At 37.1% G+C, this 16,227-nt stretch overlaps 1 protein-coding gene across 3 annotated transcripts in view; it reads right to left on the minus strand.

The window, feature by feature from the left end:
• The window catches only part of RABGAP1L (RAB GTPase activating protein 1 like), a 742,996-nt gene that overhangs the window by 239,515 nt on the left and 487,254 nt on the right, over nucleotides 1-16,227 (minus strand). For all 3 annotated transcript variants that reach the window (XM_067031217.1, XM_059046250.2, XM_059046252.2), the window contains one exon: nucleotides 10,861-10,935. In XM_067031217.1, the coding sequence (XP_066887318.1) occupies nucleotides 10,861-10,935 (75 nt within the window). The remainder of the gene's footprint in view (nucleotides 1-10,860; nucleotides 10,936-16,227) is intronic.

A 16,227-nucleotide genomic window follows, 5' to 3' on the forward strand; every position in this document is an offset into this window, starting at 1 on the left:
TCTCAGTCTATGTGTGTCCTTCAAGCTAAAGTGAGACTCTTTAGGCAGTATACCATTGGATCCTGTTTCTTTTTTTCCTTTGTCCAGTCAGCCATTCCATGTCTTTTGATTAAATAATTTATCCATTTAAAGTATTATTGATAGATAAGGACTCACTATTAACATTTTGTTAATTGTGTTCTTTTTTTGTAAATCCTTTGCTCCTTGCTTCCTCTCTTACAGTCTTCCTTTGTGATTTGATGATTCTTTGTAATGGTATGCTTTGATTCTCTTCTCTTTTGTGAATCTACTGTTGGTTTTTGCTTTATGGTTAACAAGAGTCTTACATAAAACATCTTATAGTTATAACATCCTATTTTAAGTTGATAACAACTTAACATTGATAGCATACAAAAACTTCATACTTTTATTTCTTCCTACCTCACACTTTAAGTTACTGATGTTACAATTTACATCTTTTTTATATATATTGTGATAAAAATTGCTGTAGTTGAGGTTATTTTTAATACACTTGTTTTGTAACTTTTTGAAAAGAGTTGTAAATGAATTATGTACTACCATTATGTATTAGAGAATCTTACTTTAACTGTGTATTTACCATTACCAGTGAATTTTACACATTCATGTTTTTATGATGTTAATCAGCATCCTTTCATTTCAGTTTGAAGAATGCCCTTTAGTATTTCTTGAAAGGCAGGTCTAGTCATGATGAACTCCCTCAGCTTTTGTTTGTTTGGAAAAGTCTTTATCTCTATTTCATTTACGAAGGACAGCTTTACCAGGTATAGTATTCTTGGTTGACAGTTTTTTTCTTTCACTCTTTTGAATATATCATCCCACTCCTTCCTGGCCTACAGTGTTTCTGTTGAGAAACTAAATAGTCTTATGACTCTGTAAATAGTCTTATATATGATGAGTAGCTTTTCTCTTGCTGCATTCAAAATTCTTTGTCTTCAATTTTTGGCAATTTAAATATAATGTGTCTTGGTGCAGCCCTTTTCAGATCCTAACCATTGAGGTCTTTTGGCCCTCATAAATCTGGAAGTTCATTCTCTCCCTAAGTCTGGGAAGTTTTCATCCATTACTGCTTTAAATAGATTTTCTGTCCCCTTCTCTTTCTCTTTTATTTCTAGGATTCCCATAATGTATACATTGTTTAATTTGATAGTATCAGATAAGTCTTTCTCCACTTTTTTTCTTTTTGTTCCTCGGACTTGATAATTTCAAATGACCTACCTTCTAGTTCACTAATTGTTTCTTATGTTTGGTTAAGTGTGTTGTAGCTCTCTATTGAAGTCATCAGTTCTGTGATTGTATTTTTCAGATCTAGGATTTCTATCTGTTTGACATTTCTATTGTTTTGTTGAACTTGTTTTTTTCATCATTGCTTTCCTAACTTCATTTAGTTGTCTGTGTGTCCTTGTAGTTCACCAAACTTCTTTTAGAGGATTAGTCTGAATTCTCTGTCAGATAGTTCATAGATCTCTATTTCTTTAGAGTCAGTTATTTGATCTTTATAAGTTTCCTTTGGTAATGTCATGTTTACCTGATTCTGCATGATCCTTGATCCCCTGCATTGCTATCTGCACACTTAAGTAAGCAGTCTCCCTCTTACAGACATTACAGGTTTGCTGTGGCATGGAAAGACCTTCACCAGTTAGCTCAGTTTGGAATAATGCTGGTAGCATCCATGGGAAAAAGCAGGACTTGATCTCAAAGTCTTTAGTTGGGGGAGGCCACTGTTCATGCTCTGAGGTTGGGGTAGGGAGTGGTGGTGACATTGGGTTGGCTCTGTGGCTAGGTGGGCCTGCTGGCTGGGATCCGCATACAAGCAGGGCCATTGGGTGAAATCACTGATTGGGTGGGGCTGCTGGCTGTGCTCCATGGTCAGATTGGCCACTAGCGGGGCTCTGCAATCACCTCTGGATAGGCAAGTTCACAGGCTATGTTCCCTGGCAGGGTGGTACCATTGGGTAGACTCTACGATTAGGAAGAGCTATGGGCTGAGTTCTGCAATAACTCCTGGTTGGATGAGGTATTAGGTTGCACTCCCCACCAGATGGTGCCATTGACTGGATTCTGTTTAGGTGGGGCCACAGGCTGTGCTTTGAAGTTGGGCAGGACCACAGGCTTGGCTTCATGATCATATAGGCTGTTGGCTGTGTTCCACTGTTGAGCAAGATAATAGAATGGGCTCTCTGACCAAGAAGGGCTTCCAGCTACATCACACAGCTGGGTGGGGCTAAAGACTTCACTGTGTGGTCAGGTAGGGTTACTATCCAGGCTCCTTGACTAGATGAGGCCGCAGGCTGTGTTTAGCAATTAGGCAGGACTGTAGGCTGGGCTTCATGGCTTGATGGTACTATAGGCTGGGCTCTGAGGCTGCCCAGGGTGACACTTCAGGCTACCTGGTTATGCAGGAGCAGAGGCTATGCCTAACAGTTGGGCAGGGCTGCTGCCTTGGCTCTCTGACTGAGCAGGGCTGTAAGATGGGATCGGCAGCTGCTCCGGTTCTCTGGAAAAACTTCCTAGAAGGTCAGGACTGAAGCCTAAACTGGCAATTGTGTGGGGCCTATGAATTTGCTTCCCTGCCTGGGCAGGGCAGTAGAACAGGCTCTACAGCCATTATGGCCCACTGACAGAGGATCTAAATCCAGCAGAACTGCCAACCAATTCCTCTGGCCAGATGAGGTCACTGGCTTGGCTCTGCACATGGGCAGAGCTATAGGTTGGGACTTCTCTTTGAGTGCCACTGCAAGCAGGGATGTGGTCTGCCAAGATTTCAGCCTTGGTTGTTGTAAGTCCCACCCCTTTCTCTGTCTCTATCTGATCTCTAGAGCACAAGCCCCACAGATTCCCCTAGTGATCTCTATGAGGTGAGACCAAAGTAGACATCCTGGGAAGCATTTTGCAATGCTGGGGGAGCTGGATGTCCACCTCAGGCTCTCACTTTGGGATGTTGTAAGGATAAATGAGATGTATGTGAGACACAACGTAGGCATGTGGTAGGTGACCAATAAATGTAGATTTCCTTTTCTTTCCTTCTTTGAACACAGAGACTATGTCTTACACATCAACAACTACCATAGTGCTTTATACACAGATACTCAAAAGACTATCAAGGCTCCCCTTGGAGTTAAGGCACAGAAGCTTAGAGTGAATGGCTGGGGTTGGGTATACTATGTAGCACAGCTATGTCTTTGAAATTTTACTGATCTTTTAAGGCTGATCATAAATCAGCCTTAGAACATGAAGTTTCTGTTAGTCATTTTAACCTGATGAAATCTCTGCTTTCTTTTAATCCCAAAGCTCTTTGTGGCATGTAGTATAGTAATTTGTATGCCCCTACTAACCTCTGGACACTGCTTTAACTTTGTAAGTTTTCCCCCAAAACTCTTAGCACAGAGAGTTAAATAAATAGCATGTATTCGATATTTATTTAAGATAATTTTAGCAAAACTCTGAATACATCTGCCTTTATCAGTGAACGCATGTCACTCACACAGGGCAATCTGTTGGCAATTGTGAAGGCAAGAGCCAACAAAAATGTAGAAGGAAAGGATCTGTGAGAAAGTGGAAGCAAGATGCAGCCAAATGTATCTATATTAGTACTTGATTTCTTTTAATATTACAAATGTTAAACATAAGAAATTTTTGTATTATCTGTATTTTGTATTGGCTATTAAGCTTGTCCCTCAATTAACATAAAAAATCAATCAAGATCTGATAATCAATACCTAGCTGTACTCTCAAACCTCACTAGTATAAGAGTGGGTTCCCCCACTAAGTAGTATTGTGGCATCCACCTATTTTTTAAAAAGCATTAAAATGACTATTTAACTTATTACAATGATTAATATTTCATTGAACTAAACAATCCAATTTATCATTGATATGCAATTGATATGTCTAAATTACAATAAAAATAAATCACTGAACAATACATTTTAAAATAAAGTATTAAGAAGTTGGAGCATGGTGTATCTCTAATAGTGAATATCCATCTTTGCTATGTATAGGGGCTTTGTCACGGAATCAGTATTGTTTTATTGGGGAAACAAAGAGATAAACATTAAAATCTTATAATCTAAGATATCAAAATGTCATCCATGGCTCTGTGAAATACAAAACTAAATACCTGCCTCACATGTACAATCTGAGAATCAAGCATGATGTAATCACTGTTTGTTAACAAATGTTGATAATGGCCTGCCACCTGTACTAACCGAGGTGATCACTGAATGGAGCCAGTCTCTAAGCTTCACTGCTTCTCTCTGCAGTGAACTATAAAACAAAGCAGTCTAAGTGCTTCAAAAGTCTTTAAGACTCACCTGAAGTAACAGACATCAAGATGTTTTTTGAAGTAAAATTATAGGTTGATAATTTAAAATAATCCCCTTATTTAGGATAAAACTAAGTTTTTTATTTCACATGATTGTGTTTCACGTCTTTTTGTACTCAATCTACCTTTTTCCATGAAGGTAATGAATACTTCACTGATTTTTTTTGTTTGTTTTCTTCAACAAAGGTGGATGCTAGTGACTATTCTGAAAATCATAAATAAATTAGTCTTCATTTTCTATTTACAAATTGAAAAGCAAATAGATGAAAACTTCTATTTGTTTATTTTCCTTTTAAATCAAATACATGCGAAAATACATTTAAATTTAATGTCTATTAGTAAGTCTTAAAACATACTGTACCACATATTAGTTTGCTATGTGTGCTCAGTATAAGCTAGGGTCCACAAGAGAATCGGCTGAGCAAATAATGATTAGTTTAGAAAGAACAGCATTGTTAGAGGCATTCACATTCATGACCCTATTTGATCCTCACAAAATTCTGTAAAGTAGGTATTAATTTTACATTTTAAATATTAGACTAGTGAAGTTCAAGGAAGTTAAGTGATTTGTCAACAACTACACATCTATTGAGTAAAGCCTGGGCTTAATCCCCTGGCTGCATTCTTTTTGTGCCAGATACAAAATAAGACTCTACAATTATAATACAGGTATTCAATATTCATAAAAACCCTAGAAGGATGATAATATTATTTTCACTTTATATTATAAATGAAGAAACTGAAGCTCAGGAAACTTGCCCAAGGTCATGTAACTTGAAAGGTATTAAACCACAATTCAAATTCATAGTTGTGCTTTTTACTATCCTTTGAAGGAGTTCAGCTTTGAAAGGGCAAAGAAACCTGAGAGAGCTAAATGGGAGGATCAAAAGAGGATTTTTTTTTAAGCTAAAATGTCTTGAGTATATTTATAGGACACAAAGAGAAGATGCTGGGTAATGGCTCTAAAGCACTGATGCAAGAATTAACAGAGAATAGGAAAACCCCTTGGATTTATAAGGAAAAAGTGATTTGGGAATATGGAAGGGCTTATTAAAAATATACTAAAACTCTTATTGTAAATAATCACTACAAGATAACGTGATGTATATGTCTAGCATCCCATCTCCCTATCATCTGATGTCAAAATCTCCTTTCTTGTAGGAAAACCATTCCATTTTTCAGGAGGAGTTGATCCAGTTCACTGTCAGCACTGAGGTGGACTCGAGACTGGGCCAGCCCAAACAGATATCCTACCTTCCTGCCCTTAGTATTGATTCAAGGATGGCAGATTCCCAAGGCAGGCCAACCAGAATCCTTCAGGGTTTTTGTTTGCTCATTTGTTTTGTTTGTTTGTTTGTTTAAGTGCAGGAGCTATAGCAAAAGATGATCCCTTTAAATGAAGTTGTAAAACTGAAAGGATATGAAGCCAGGCCAGTCTGCAGCCAGGCTGCCCACTTTGTGGCCTGCCCATATAAGTTAAGGCAAGAAAATTTAAGCAGAACAGAGATACAGAGGCACAGATTTCTGATGACAAAATATGAACTCTGGAATCCAACCATATCAAAAGCATCTCTGCTCTGGACTTCCCAGTTATGTGAGCCAATATATTTCCTTTTTAATTTAAACTACTTTTAGTTAATGTTACATCACATGTAGCAGAAGATTCCTAAATAATATAATGGCACAAATATTTTCACTTATATATACATATAAAGACACTAGGAAGCCTCTATTTTGTTACCTTGGACTCTGTAGAATCCTTATTTTCAGGAAAACTAAGAAGTAGCTCTGCTTCTCATTTCTTATGCCCACTGGTTAAATCTTATCTGAAACTTGTCTTTTTTGGGGGGAAGCATTTAAAGATCTGTAATTTTTAAACCTTATATTATTTTGAAATATGGCACACAGAAGAATACATAAAAGTTAAATTTATACTTCAATGAATATATGATTATGAAATAAAAACAGATTAAGAACTAGAATACTGTTAATACTCCTGAAGATCCCTATGTGTCCTCACCCAGTCATGACTCCCAATTTCTCCACAGAGAAATCACTGTCCTGATTTTAACAGTAATCACTTCATTGGTATTATTTATATTTTCCATGAATGGAACATCCTAAAAATAGAGTTTACTTTTGTCTGTTATTGAATTATACTAAAATGGAATCATACCAAATAATAACAATAATTTGCTTTCTTATTAAATATTATGTCTGTATGATTCATTCATATTAGCATAAGTAGTGTGAAACATTTCTTTAATTGATGTATATAGTGTTCCCCAAAATGAATATACCACAATTTATCCATCTTAATGTCTAATTATAATTCTAATATTAGACATTATAATAGTGGGCATTTGAGTTGTTTGACTATTATAAACACTGATCCTAAAACAAGTTTAATACATGACTTTAGTGTACATGTTCATAAATTTGACTAAAGTATACATTTAAGAGTGGAGCTGCCTGGTATGCATATCTTTATCAGATAAAAGCCAAACTGGTTTCCAAACGAGTTGTGCCTGGTTACAGTTTCTGAAAAAACCAATACTTTTAAACATTCTGGATTATCCAAAAATAATGCTTTTTGCAGTTGGAAAGCTTCCATACATATTGATATTAGTTTACATACAGTGATTTAACCTTAAAAAGGAGGATAATTTTCTGAAAGTCTAAAAAAGTATATGTTCAATTAAAAAAAAAACCTTAAAGCTGCTTGACAATAAATATGTGAGAGAAATATATTGGGGTTAAAAATTATCTAAAATATTTTATATGATTCTTAGAATAAATGAAATATATAAAAGGTCATTATTTATTACACTAATAATATAATGATGATATTACTGATATTATTACATATTTAACTTCAAAGGCAGATAAACACTATAATGGTTACAAGCAATCTGTGCTGTAACAGTTTTTCCAAACTGTAAATGATAAATTTCTTATAATTCCATCAATAAATATAACAGCATCTATGTGATAAACATTTAATTCTTCTACTGCCTAAACTACTACAAGTTACAAAGCTATTATCAAAGCTTCTGGAAATTTCCAAGCACCAGGAAAAGATATTTATTTCTTAAAACTATCTAGACATGGAAAAACTTTAAAATTCTAAATTTTTGTTCTTGAACCTACTTTTATTTTTGGTCTTTCTTTCCTCTTAGGCAGTGAATGTGAAATATAAATGACCATGGGTGAGGAAAAGACAGCATCCCAAAAAGAAGCAGGTTCTGACAATGATTAATATGGAGTTGCCAAAGGATGTCTGGCAGCAAAAAGAAGCAATAGCTTATGTAACTGATAAAAAATTAGTCAGTAAGACCCTAATAACATATCTCCCTGGAACCCGAGATAGTGTATTTGATGAATTGTTTAAGCTAGATTGTATTCTTCTACCTATTTAAACCACAGAGGCAAAATTAAATATGGAAAAGAAACAATTACAGTTAACTTCTTATTTAAATTGGTTAATGAATGGGTTGGTCAGTCAATGAAATATGCTGATTAACAGAATTATCACATATACTTTTAATTAAAAATTACAATGTAAGATTTTTTTCATTAACACTGAATATCAGTTCATCTTTCCTCCAGGATTCTGAAGGCATTTCTATATTTCCAGTTATTTTTACAAGCCATGGCAACAACTGCATAGTTCTATTAATGTAGAAAGTATAGAAACTAAACTGAATTTTTATTCATCTTGTCACATACTTTGGAGGCAATTTTGTTGAATATGTTTACAATGGCCGACTTTCCATGACTCTTGTAATAGGATAGTAGATAATGTTAAAAAAAAAACCAATCTGGGTTATTTGCGTTTCCTAGTTATTTGAATCACTGCCTTTTTTTTTTTTTCAGGAAGAAAGTATGTCCAGAGAAATATGAACTTACAGTTAACTAAACTTCTGTTAAGTCTCAGAACAGACTTCCTGGAGTGATATTCTTCTCACTGAAGTTTAATCAATATATTATAATGTGTTTAATGGGGCTACAGGTCTAAAATGCTAAACTGTGATAAATTCAAATATTACTTCGTGGAAGATAAAGCTTCACTATCCATGGCTTGGACATCAGCTGCTCGTCAGAATGATCATAAAATCTCCTTTTAGAAGAATGGTGGTTATGAAACTTTGTGAACACTTCTATGTCACTGTTTATAGTCTCCAGCCCCTTGTGGTAGGGACCTGACTATTCTAACTACTAGGTGGGTTTAGTAATAGAACAAAGGCTCCAAGAATTTGTGACTATAAAGTACTTGATTATCACAAGAAATCTGAAGAACACGGGCTGTGGAGATGACAAAAAAAGGACAGCAAGGAGAAGATCAAAAAGACCATAAACAGGTAACAATGCCACAGAGAAAGAAGTCAAACTCAAAGTTAAAGTGAATAATCACAATAGAACCACCGTATATTATTAGTATCATTAAAATCAAATGATCAGCATTAGGACCATGAGTCTATTACAATTGTTCTTTGTTTCCAGAATGCAAACCTAATAGAAATGTTTTTGTTTTAAACTTGCTGGACCTCTCTGCTGCATTTGACATTATACAGTGCTTCTTCTCTGTTGAAAATCCAGAAATTCTTCAAGGATTCCTCTTCCTCATCAGCCCTCTAAATATCTAGCATTCCTGGGATCTATCCTGTTCTTCTTCTCTTTATTCTTCTTATATGGTCTAATCCACTCTCATGATTTCAGCTTTGATTCCTCTCCCAGTGTCAGTCTCCAGTAAACGGTTGGTTGCTGGACAGCTTTACTCAGATATCCCTAAAATACCACCTCTCCCAAATTTCAAAACAAAATTCATCATCAACACCTAACCTTTCTTCTCCATTCGATCTCAAAGGACTTGTTTTCTATCTCAGCTCAAAATACCATACTTCATCCAGTCACCTAAGCAAGAAAACTAGACATGTTACCTTTGACCCTTCCTTTGTCAATCTATCTATGAAACCTACCAATTTTGCCTCCTGCATGTTTTTAGATATTTTTTAAAAAATAAATTTATGTATTTATTTATTTATTTTTGGCTGCATTGGGTCTTCATTGCTGCGTGCAGGCTTTCTCTAGTTGCGGAGAGTAGGGGCTGCGCTTCGTTGCAGTGCACGGGCTTCTCATTGCAGTAGCTTCTCTTGTTACAGAGCACCAGCTCTAGGCACGTGGGCTTCAGTAGCTGTGGCATGCAGGCTCAGTAGTTGTGGCTCACGGGCTCTAGAGCACAGGCTCAGTAGCTGTGGCACACGGGCTTAGTTGCTCTGCGGCATGTGGGATCTTCCCGGACCAGGGCTCGAACCCGTGTCCCCTGCATTGGCAGGTGGACTCTTAACCACTGTGCCACCAGGGAAGTCCCCTCCTGCATGTTTTTAATTGTTTTTCTCTCTGGGTCTCAATATCTCTCATTTAGATTGATGTTTCCTAACTGGTCTCTCTGCTATTGCTTGCTCCCTTCAGTTCAACTCTCTACATGGATATAATAATTTATCTGAAGTGAACATCTGATTGTCATTCCCTTGCTTCGAACTGATCAATGGCTCCTCATTAGCTTTAGCATAAAGCCCACATTTCTTGACATTATTAAAAAGTCTTCATAATTTGGTCCCTGCCCGTATGACCATTTTTACCTCATACCTCTCTCTGCATACAATTTCCATAGCAACAGTATAGGAACTGTCATTTCATACTGTTCCCTTTATATGCTGTGCCCTTTGTGTTTCCATATATTTGCTCATGTTGTTCCTTTTGTCTACCAATCTCTACTCCCTCTCTTACCCAGCTCACCTCCCCCAACCTCAATTATGTATGTCCTGACAAAGCTACCACCTCCTCTAGAAAGTCTTTTCTGAAAGTTCTGGCAGAGCTGAGTTGGATAATTCTCCTCTCTATTCTCTTATTCTGTGCATCGCTTTCACTTAGCACACTATAAGTTCCTCTATAGTGATCATCACAGATACATAAAAAGAATTAAAATAATAGGTATGTGCATACATTACGTGTACCCCATCCTAGCCCATGAGGCTTTTGAGAACACAAACAATAAATTATTCATATTTGTAATCCCACTTCCTAGCCCAGTACTGACAACTGATTCTCAATAAATGTTCTGTTAAATGAAGGTGACTAAGAGGAAAGAAGAGTATACAAAATTCAATCACAAAAAAGATAAAAGACTTCCGTGTCACATTCCTTCATCATGGCTCTGGTCCTGCTCATATTTGGGCAGTTACATTGACTTCTTTAATTCTAGAGTGTTCTAGTTAAAAATAACTCCAAATAAGCAATTTATTCCCTACCAGCCAGCAAAATTAATTCTACTGAGAAACTGTCCTGTTTGTGACATCAGATCTCTTACTTTATCACCAAAAGTACATTTTAAAAAAAGATATGCCATGTGTAATCTCCATCAGGTAAATGGAGAATAAGAAGGGAAAACAAAACCAAGCAGCAAATAAAATAAACTTGTCAGCACCATGCCCTTTATTACACGGAAAATTACTTACATGCAGCAGCAATACAGCAGCAAGAAAAGACTGTCCTTGACAGTACCCAATGTCTTCGTCATAGACAGAGTAGGCCTAGAGAAAAGATGAAAAGAAAGAAGTATCATAAACATTCACAGAGTTTAACCTAAGTGCTAGCTCACATCAAGCTGTTGCTTGTTCTTGTCCCTGGCCTGTCCACCACAATTTCACTGATCCCTCAATTTGGATGTGTGAGCCATTAGCACAGTGGGATCCCTCAAAGAGGCTGTACATTTCCTAAAGCAATTCTAGATGTACCATTATCCCCAGGTTCAGCTTTAGAATCTGGAACAAAGAGATGCTCAGAGCACCTAAATTAATTTTTAAAGATCCATTATGGTTTGTGGTCAGGCAAATGAGACTGTGGGAGGCAGGAGCAAATAGTGGAAGAGGGTGGGAAGGTTCTACAGTTGGTGTGGAAATTCTAATGCACTGTACGGGGGAAACCTTAATGCTGTGAGAGTGCAGTGCAGATCCCCTAACCTAACAGAAAAAAAAAAAAAAATCACCCTCTCTAGCCTCTACATTTTCTCAGACACCTTCTAAACTACTCTTGCACTTTCCAGAGGCTAAAGGGTGATTCCTCCCATCTATACCACTAGGGCAAACCAGAAACATTTAGCATTGCCCTGCATTTTTAGCAGAATGGCTAGGAGAGAGCCTCTTGTCACACATGCCACACACTATCACGAATGTTCTGGCTATTTACCATCTTCAACATCATTCTAACCAGGCCGCTAGTACAGAGCCAGAGGCCCATTCACAGGAAATATAGTATCCCTAGAGAAGCAGCTATCATACCATTCAACTTAATATTCACCTTAGTCTTTATAGGAAAGGAAATAAGGTTGTATGCTTAATACTTCAAACTGCTGAGATTATAATTTTTTTTAAAAAATACACTGTTCATGTTTTTAAGAAGTTGAATCAATTACAGTAGGCAGACCATGCTGATCAAAGACTACAGTATAGGAATTAGTAAGGTTTTGCTGTAAAAGTCCAAATAGTAAACATTTTAGGCTTTGAGGGACACTTACATATCTGTTGTATATTGTTTTTCTTTTCTTAAACAACCCTTTACAACATAAAAAACATTTGTGGCTTTTGTGGATTAAGGGTAATACAAAGTCAGACAGCATAGGCTATAGTTTCCTGATCCCTGATTTAGAACAACTAAAGCAACAAAAATCATTCAGATGCTCCTACATTTATTTTTAAAAGACAAACACCCCAACTGTGCTGTTTAAATCCTGGACATGTATCCCATTCCATGTATCCCACCTATCTGTTGTGCTTCATTAAAGTGAGGAGAATCTCCATTTAATGCACTATGATTTTGTGAGTATAAAAATACTCTCTGCCCAGGGCAATGGTTATCAAAGATAAATAGGAATGGTTACCATAGGGAGGGTAAGTGGGGTATCTCCCATATGCCAAGGTAGTCAGAGTACGGGGACTAGAACTCTTTTTTTATTTAAAAAAACTTTATTGAAATATAGCTTATATTCAGTGAAATGCATACCTTTTAATTTCACATTTCTTTGAGTCATTTATGTAACCCCGTCATTTTAGAATATTTCCATCATTCTAGAACGTTCCTCATGCCTCTCTGCAGTCAAACCACCTCCACCCCAGGCCACCAGTGATCTGATGTTTTTCACAATCTATTATTAGCTTTGCATTTTTAAAAGAATTTCATATAAGTGGATTAATATAATATATACTCTTTTGTGTCTGGCCTCTTTCACTCAGCATAATGTTTCTGAGATTCTTCCATGTTGTTGCATGTATCAGTAGTTCATCCCTTTTAATCAATGGGTAGTATTCCACTGTATGAACATACCACAATTGGTCTATCCATTCTCCCACTGATGAACATTTAGGGTTTTTTCCAGTTTGAAGCTAGTACAAATAAAGCTGGTTTGTATACACAAGGCTCTTTGTGTACATAGGTTTTCATTTCCCTTGGGTAAATACTGAGGAGTGGAGGTTCACAGTTCAAATGATAGGGGTATGTTTAACTTTATAAGATATTGCCAAACTATTTTGCAAGGTGGTTGTTCAATTATTGCATCCACACCAGCAAAATATAAGAGTATTCACCGCTTCAGATCCTTGTCAATACTTGACATTGCCAGTCTTTTTCCTTTTATTAATTCCTGTGGTTTTGACTTAAATTTCTCTGATGGCTAATGACATAGAACATATTATCATGTGCTTTTAGACAACTGATACATATTCTTTTGTTATTATCTCATCAAGTTCTTGCTCATTTGTTTAATTGGGCTGTTCATCTTATTATTGCTGATTCATGGGAGTTCTTTATACATTCTGTTGACAAGATCATTGTCTGACATATGTATTACCGATATTTTCTCCCAGTGTGTGACCTGCCTTTTCATGCTCTTAATGGTGTCTTTTGAAGTACTATTGTTATCTTTTAACCTTTTTCTGCCAATGTTGATATTATGACACTCTCTTCTAATAAGAGAAAAATTATATCATGGAATCATTAGCTTAAGAATTTGAAAGAGGGCTTCCCTGGTGGCGCAGTGGTTGAATGCCCGCCTGACGCTGCAGGGGACGTAGGTTCATGTCCCGGTCAGGGAGGATCCCACATGTCGTGGAGCGGCTAGGCCCATGAGCCATGGCTGCTGAGCCTGTGCTCTGCAACGGGAGAGGCCACAACACTGAGAGGCCTGCGTACCGCAAAAAAAAAAAAAAGAATTTGAAAGAAGCTTTTCTTCATTATAACCAGTTTCCAGAGTTCTGCCTAATTTTAGAAACTGAAAGATGGATTAGCATCCTTTTACTTATTTAATTTTCTTTGATTTATATAGTTATGAGTCCTTATTTGTACTTTTATCCAGAGCTCATGGGTGTGTGTGTGAATTAGGGTAGAGGGAGAGTTACAGAGAGAAAAGAGAAGAAAAAAATAACAAAGAAAGAGGGGAAAGGTTCTAATACTATCCCTATTTAGTGCATTCCTGATGGTGCTCCATCACTTCCTTTTCCATGAACAAGGAACTCTGACATCTGTTGATAAGAGATTATGTCACATATATTTTCAAGGCTTCCCTTCCCCATAAAAGATGTCTAAGTTGAGGATTCCTTAAAACTGGGGATCTCTAAAGTCAATCATGCTTCATCAACCCTGACAAAACTTTGATAAATGTTTGATCCATCTTTATATATTTCATGTTTACTGAGAAGTGTGCTATTTATATGTTCGTTTTTGTTACAAGAGAAGTCCAATATAAAATGGAGGTCCACAACACACCAAAGAAGGGATGAACTCAGTGACCTCACAAACTATTCTCTAACTGGAGAGCTGAGAATAAAAGTGCAAATCAGCAATGTATTGATCTTACTTTCTAATTGTGTTATGGCTTTGGATTAGGTTAGCAACAAAAATGACTTTTCAGAGGCCACCTACTAAATTTGATTTTGATTCACAACTTGAAAAACACAATGCTCTAGCAAGTTCTTTCCCTTGGAGTTCTTCTAAGCACTGTTTGGCTTTATTCTAAGCCTTCTCTGAGTTGAACCAAATCCTTTCCCTCTATCTGAAACTTGCCTCTCTTTGCACCATACCTCTCCCCACTCCTCATTTTAATTGCTTTTCTGGCCAGATGCCTGCTTTCAGACTGACTTTCAAAAACCATCTGAGTACCACTTCTATAATGGAGGAGTAATTCCTACTGGACCAAGCTCCCTCCTGGTAATAAATTTAAACTATATCGAGACAAATATATAAAACAACTATCTGAAGGCACTGAACAAAAGAACAGGAAGAAACTGGAGGGGAAAATAAACTTGGATGAAGGGAATGACACTGGGCAAAATTCTCATTCTTTATGGCTTTTGCTGGAGGTCATGCACCAGTGTGGATGGCTAAAACTTGAATGTAAAACTGTAGACTTATTCGCTTGAAGAACCAGGGAACAGATTGGGGTGACCATAACAGCTAGAAAGCGAGAGTGGAAACACTAGATAAAAAGAGTAACAGAAGAGAAGCCTTTACTACACTTAGTGTAAAAGTATTTACCATATCCAAGACAAGGTAAAAGTGATACATATATAGACAAATAATTAATAGAACAGAATAAAAAGTCTAGAAGTAGAGCCACACTCATACATTTAATTTCAACAAAGTTACCAAGATAATACATTGAGGAAAGGAAAATTTTTTATATATGTAAAAACATAAATATATAAAAATTGTTTCAACAAATGTGCTCAAACAATTGGATATCCATATGGGGGAAATAAATGAACCTTGATCCCTACTTTACTTCATACACACAAATTAATCCTAGATGTACTATGCTCCTAAACACAAAACTAAAACTATGAAGCTACTCAGTGAAAACACAGAACATCTTTGTTACTTGGTAAATGCAAAGGTTTCTTAGCCAGGGCACAGACACATTAACTATTAAAAAAATAAACTGGGCTTCCCTGGTGGCGCAGTGGTTGGGAGTCCGCCTGCCAATGCAGGAGACGCGGGCTCGTGTCCCGGTCCGGGAGGATCCCACATGCCGCGGAGCGGCTGGGCCCGTGAGCCATGGCCGCTGAGCCTGTGCATCTGGAGCCAGTGCTCCGCAGCGGGAGAGGCCACAGCAGTGAGAGGCCCGCGTATCGCAAAAAAAAAATAAAAATAAAAAATAAATAAATAAAATAAAATAAACTGATACAGTAGACATCATCAAAATTTAGAAACCTCCACTGATAAAAGGACACCATTAAGAAAATAAATAGGTAAACCACAGACTGGGAAAATATTTGCAAATATATCTAAACAAAGTCTTGAATCAGAATATATAAAGAACTCCTACAACTCAATGTCATACAACCCAATTTAAAAATGGACAGAAGATATGAAAAGACACTTTACAAAGAAATATCTACGAATGGGCAATAGGAACATGGCCAAGTGTAGAGGAGATGAAAACGGTGGATTAGGAGGATGTGGAACTCACCTCTCCCCATGAACACATCAAAAATACGTCTACTTGTGGAACAACTGTCACTGACAACTAACTGGCAGAAAGACAGAAAGACTGTCAGAAAGACTGGCAGAAAGACTGGCAGAAAGACTCCTGTACAACCAAGACTGCAAGAAAGATCCACAAAGAATTGAGTAGGAAGGGAAGAGGTGATCAGGTCGGGACCTGTGCCACTAAGAGGAGACTCAGAGGAAAAGGGAGATTACATGAGCAGAGATCCTCTGTGGACAGTGAGTGGTGTGAGCCACATACTGGGTGCTACCGCCTTGGGGACCAACACAGGAAAGACAAGCTCCTTGGCTGGTTGGAGGGCCAATGGGACTAACAGGAGGGCTGT

Source organism: Kogia breviceps, chromosome 1 (assembly GCF_026419965.1).
Source record: "Kogia breviceps isolate mKogBre1 chromosome 1, mKogBre1 haplotype 1, whole genome shotgun sequence".
In the NCBI taxonomy this organism is placed as follows: domain Eukaryota; kingdom Metazoa; phylum Chordata; class Mammalia; order Artiodactyla; family Physeteridae; genus Kogia; species Kogia breviceps.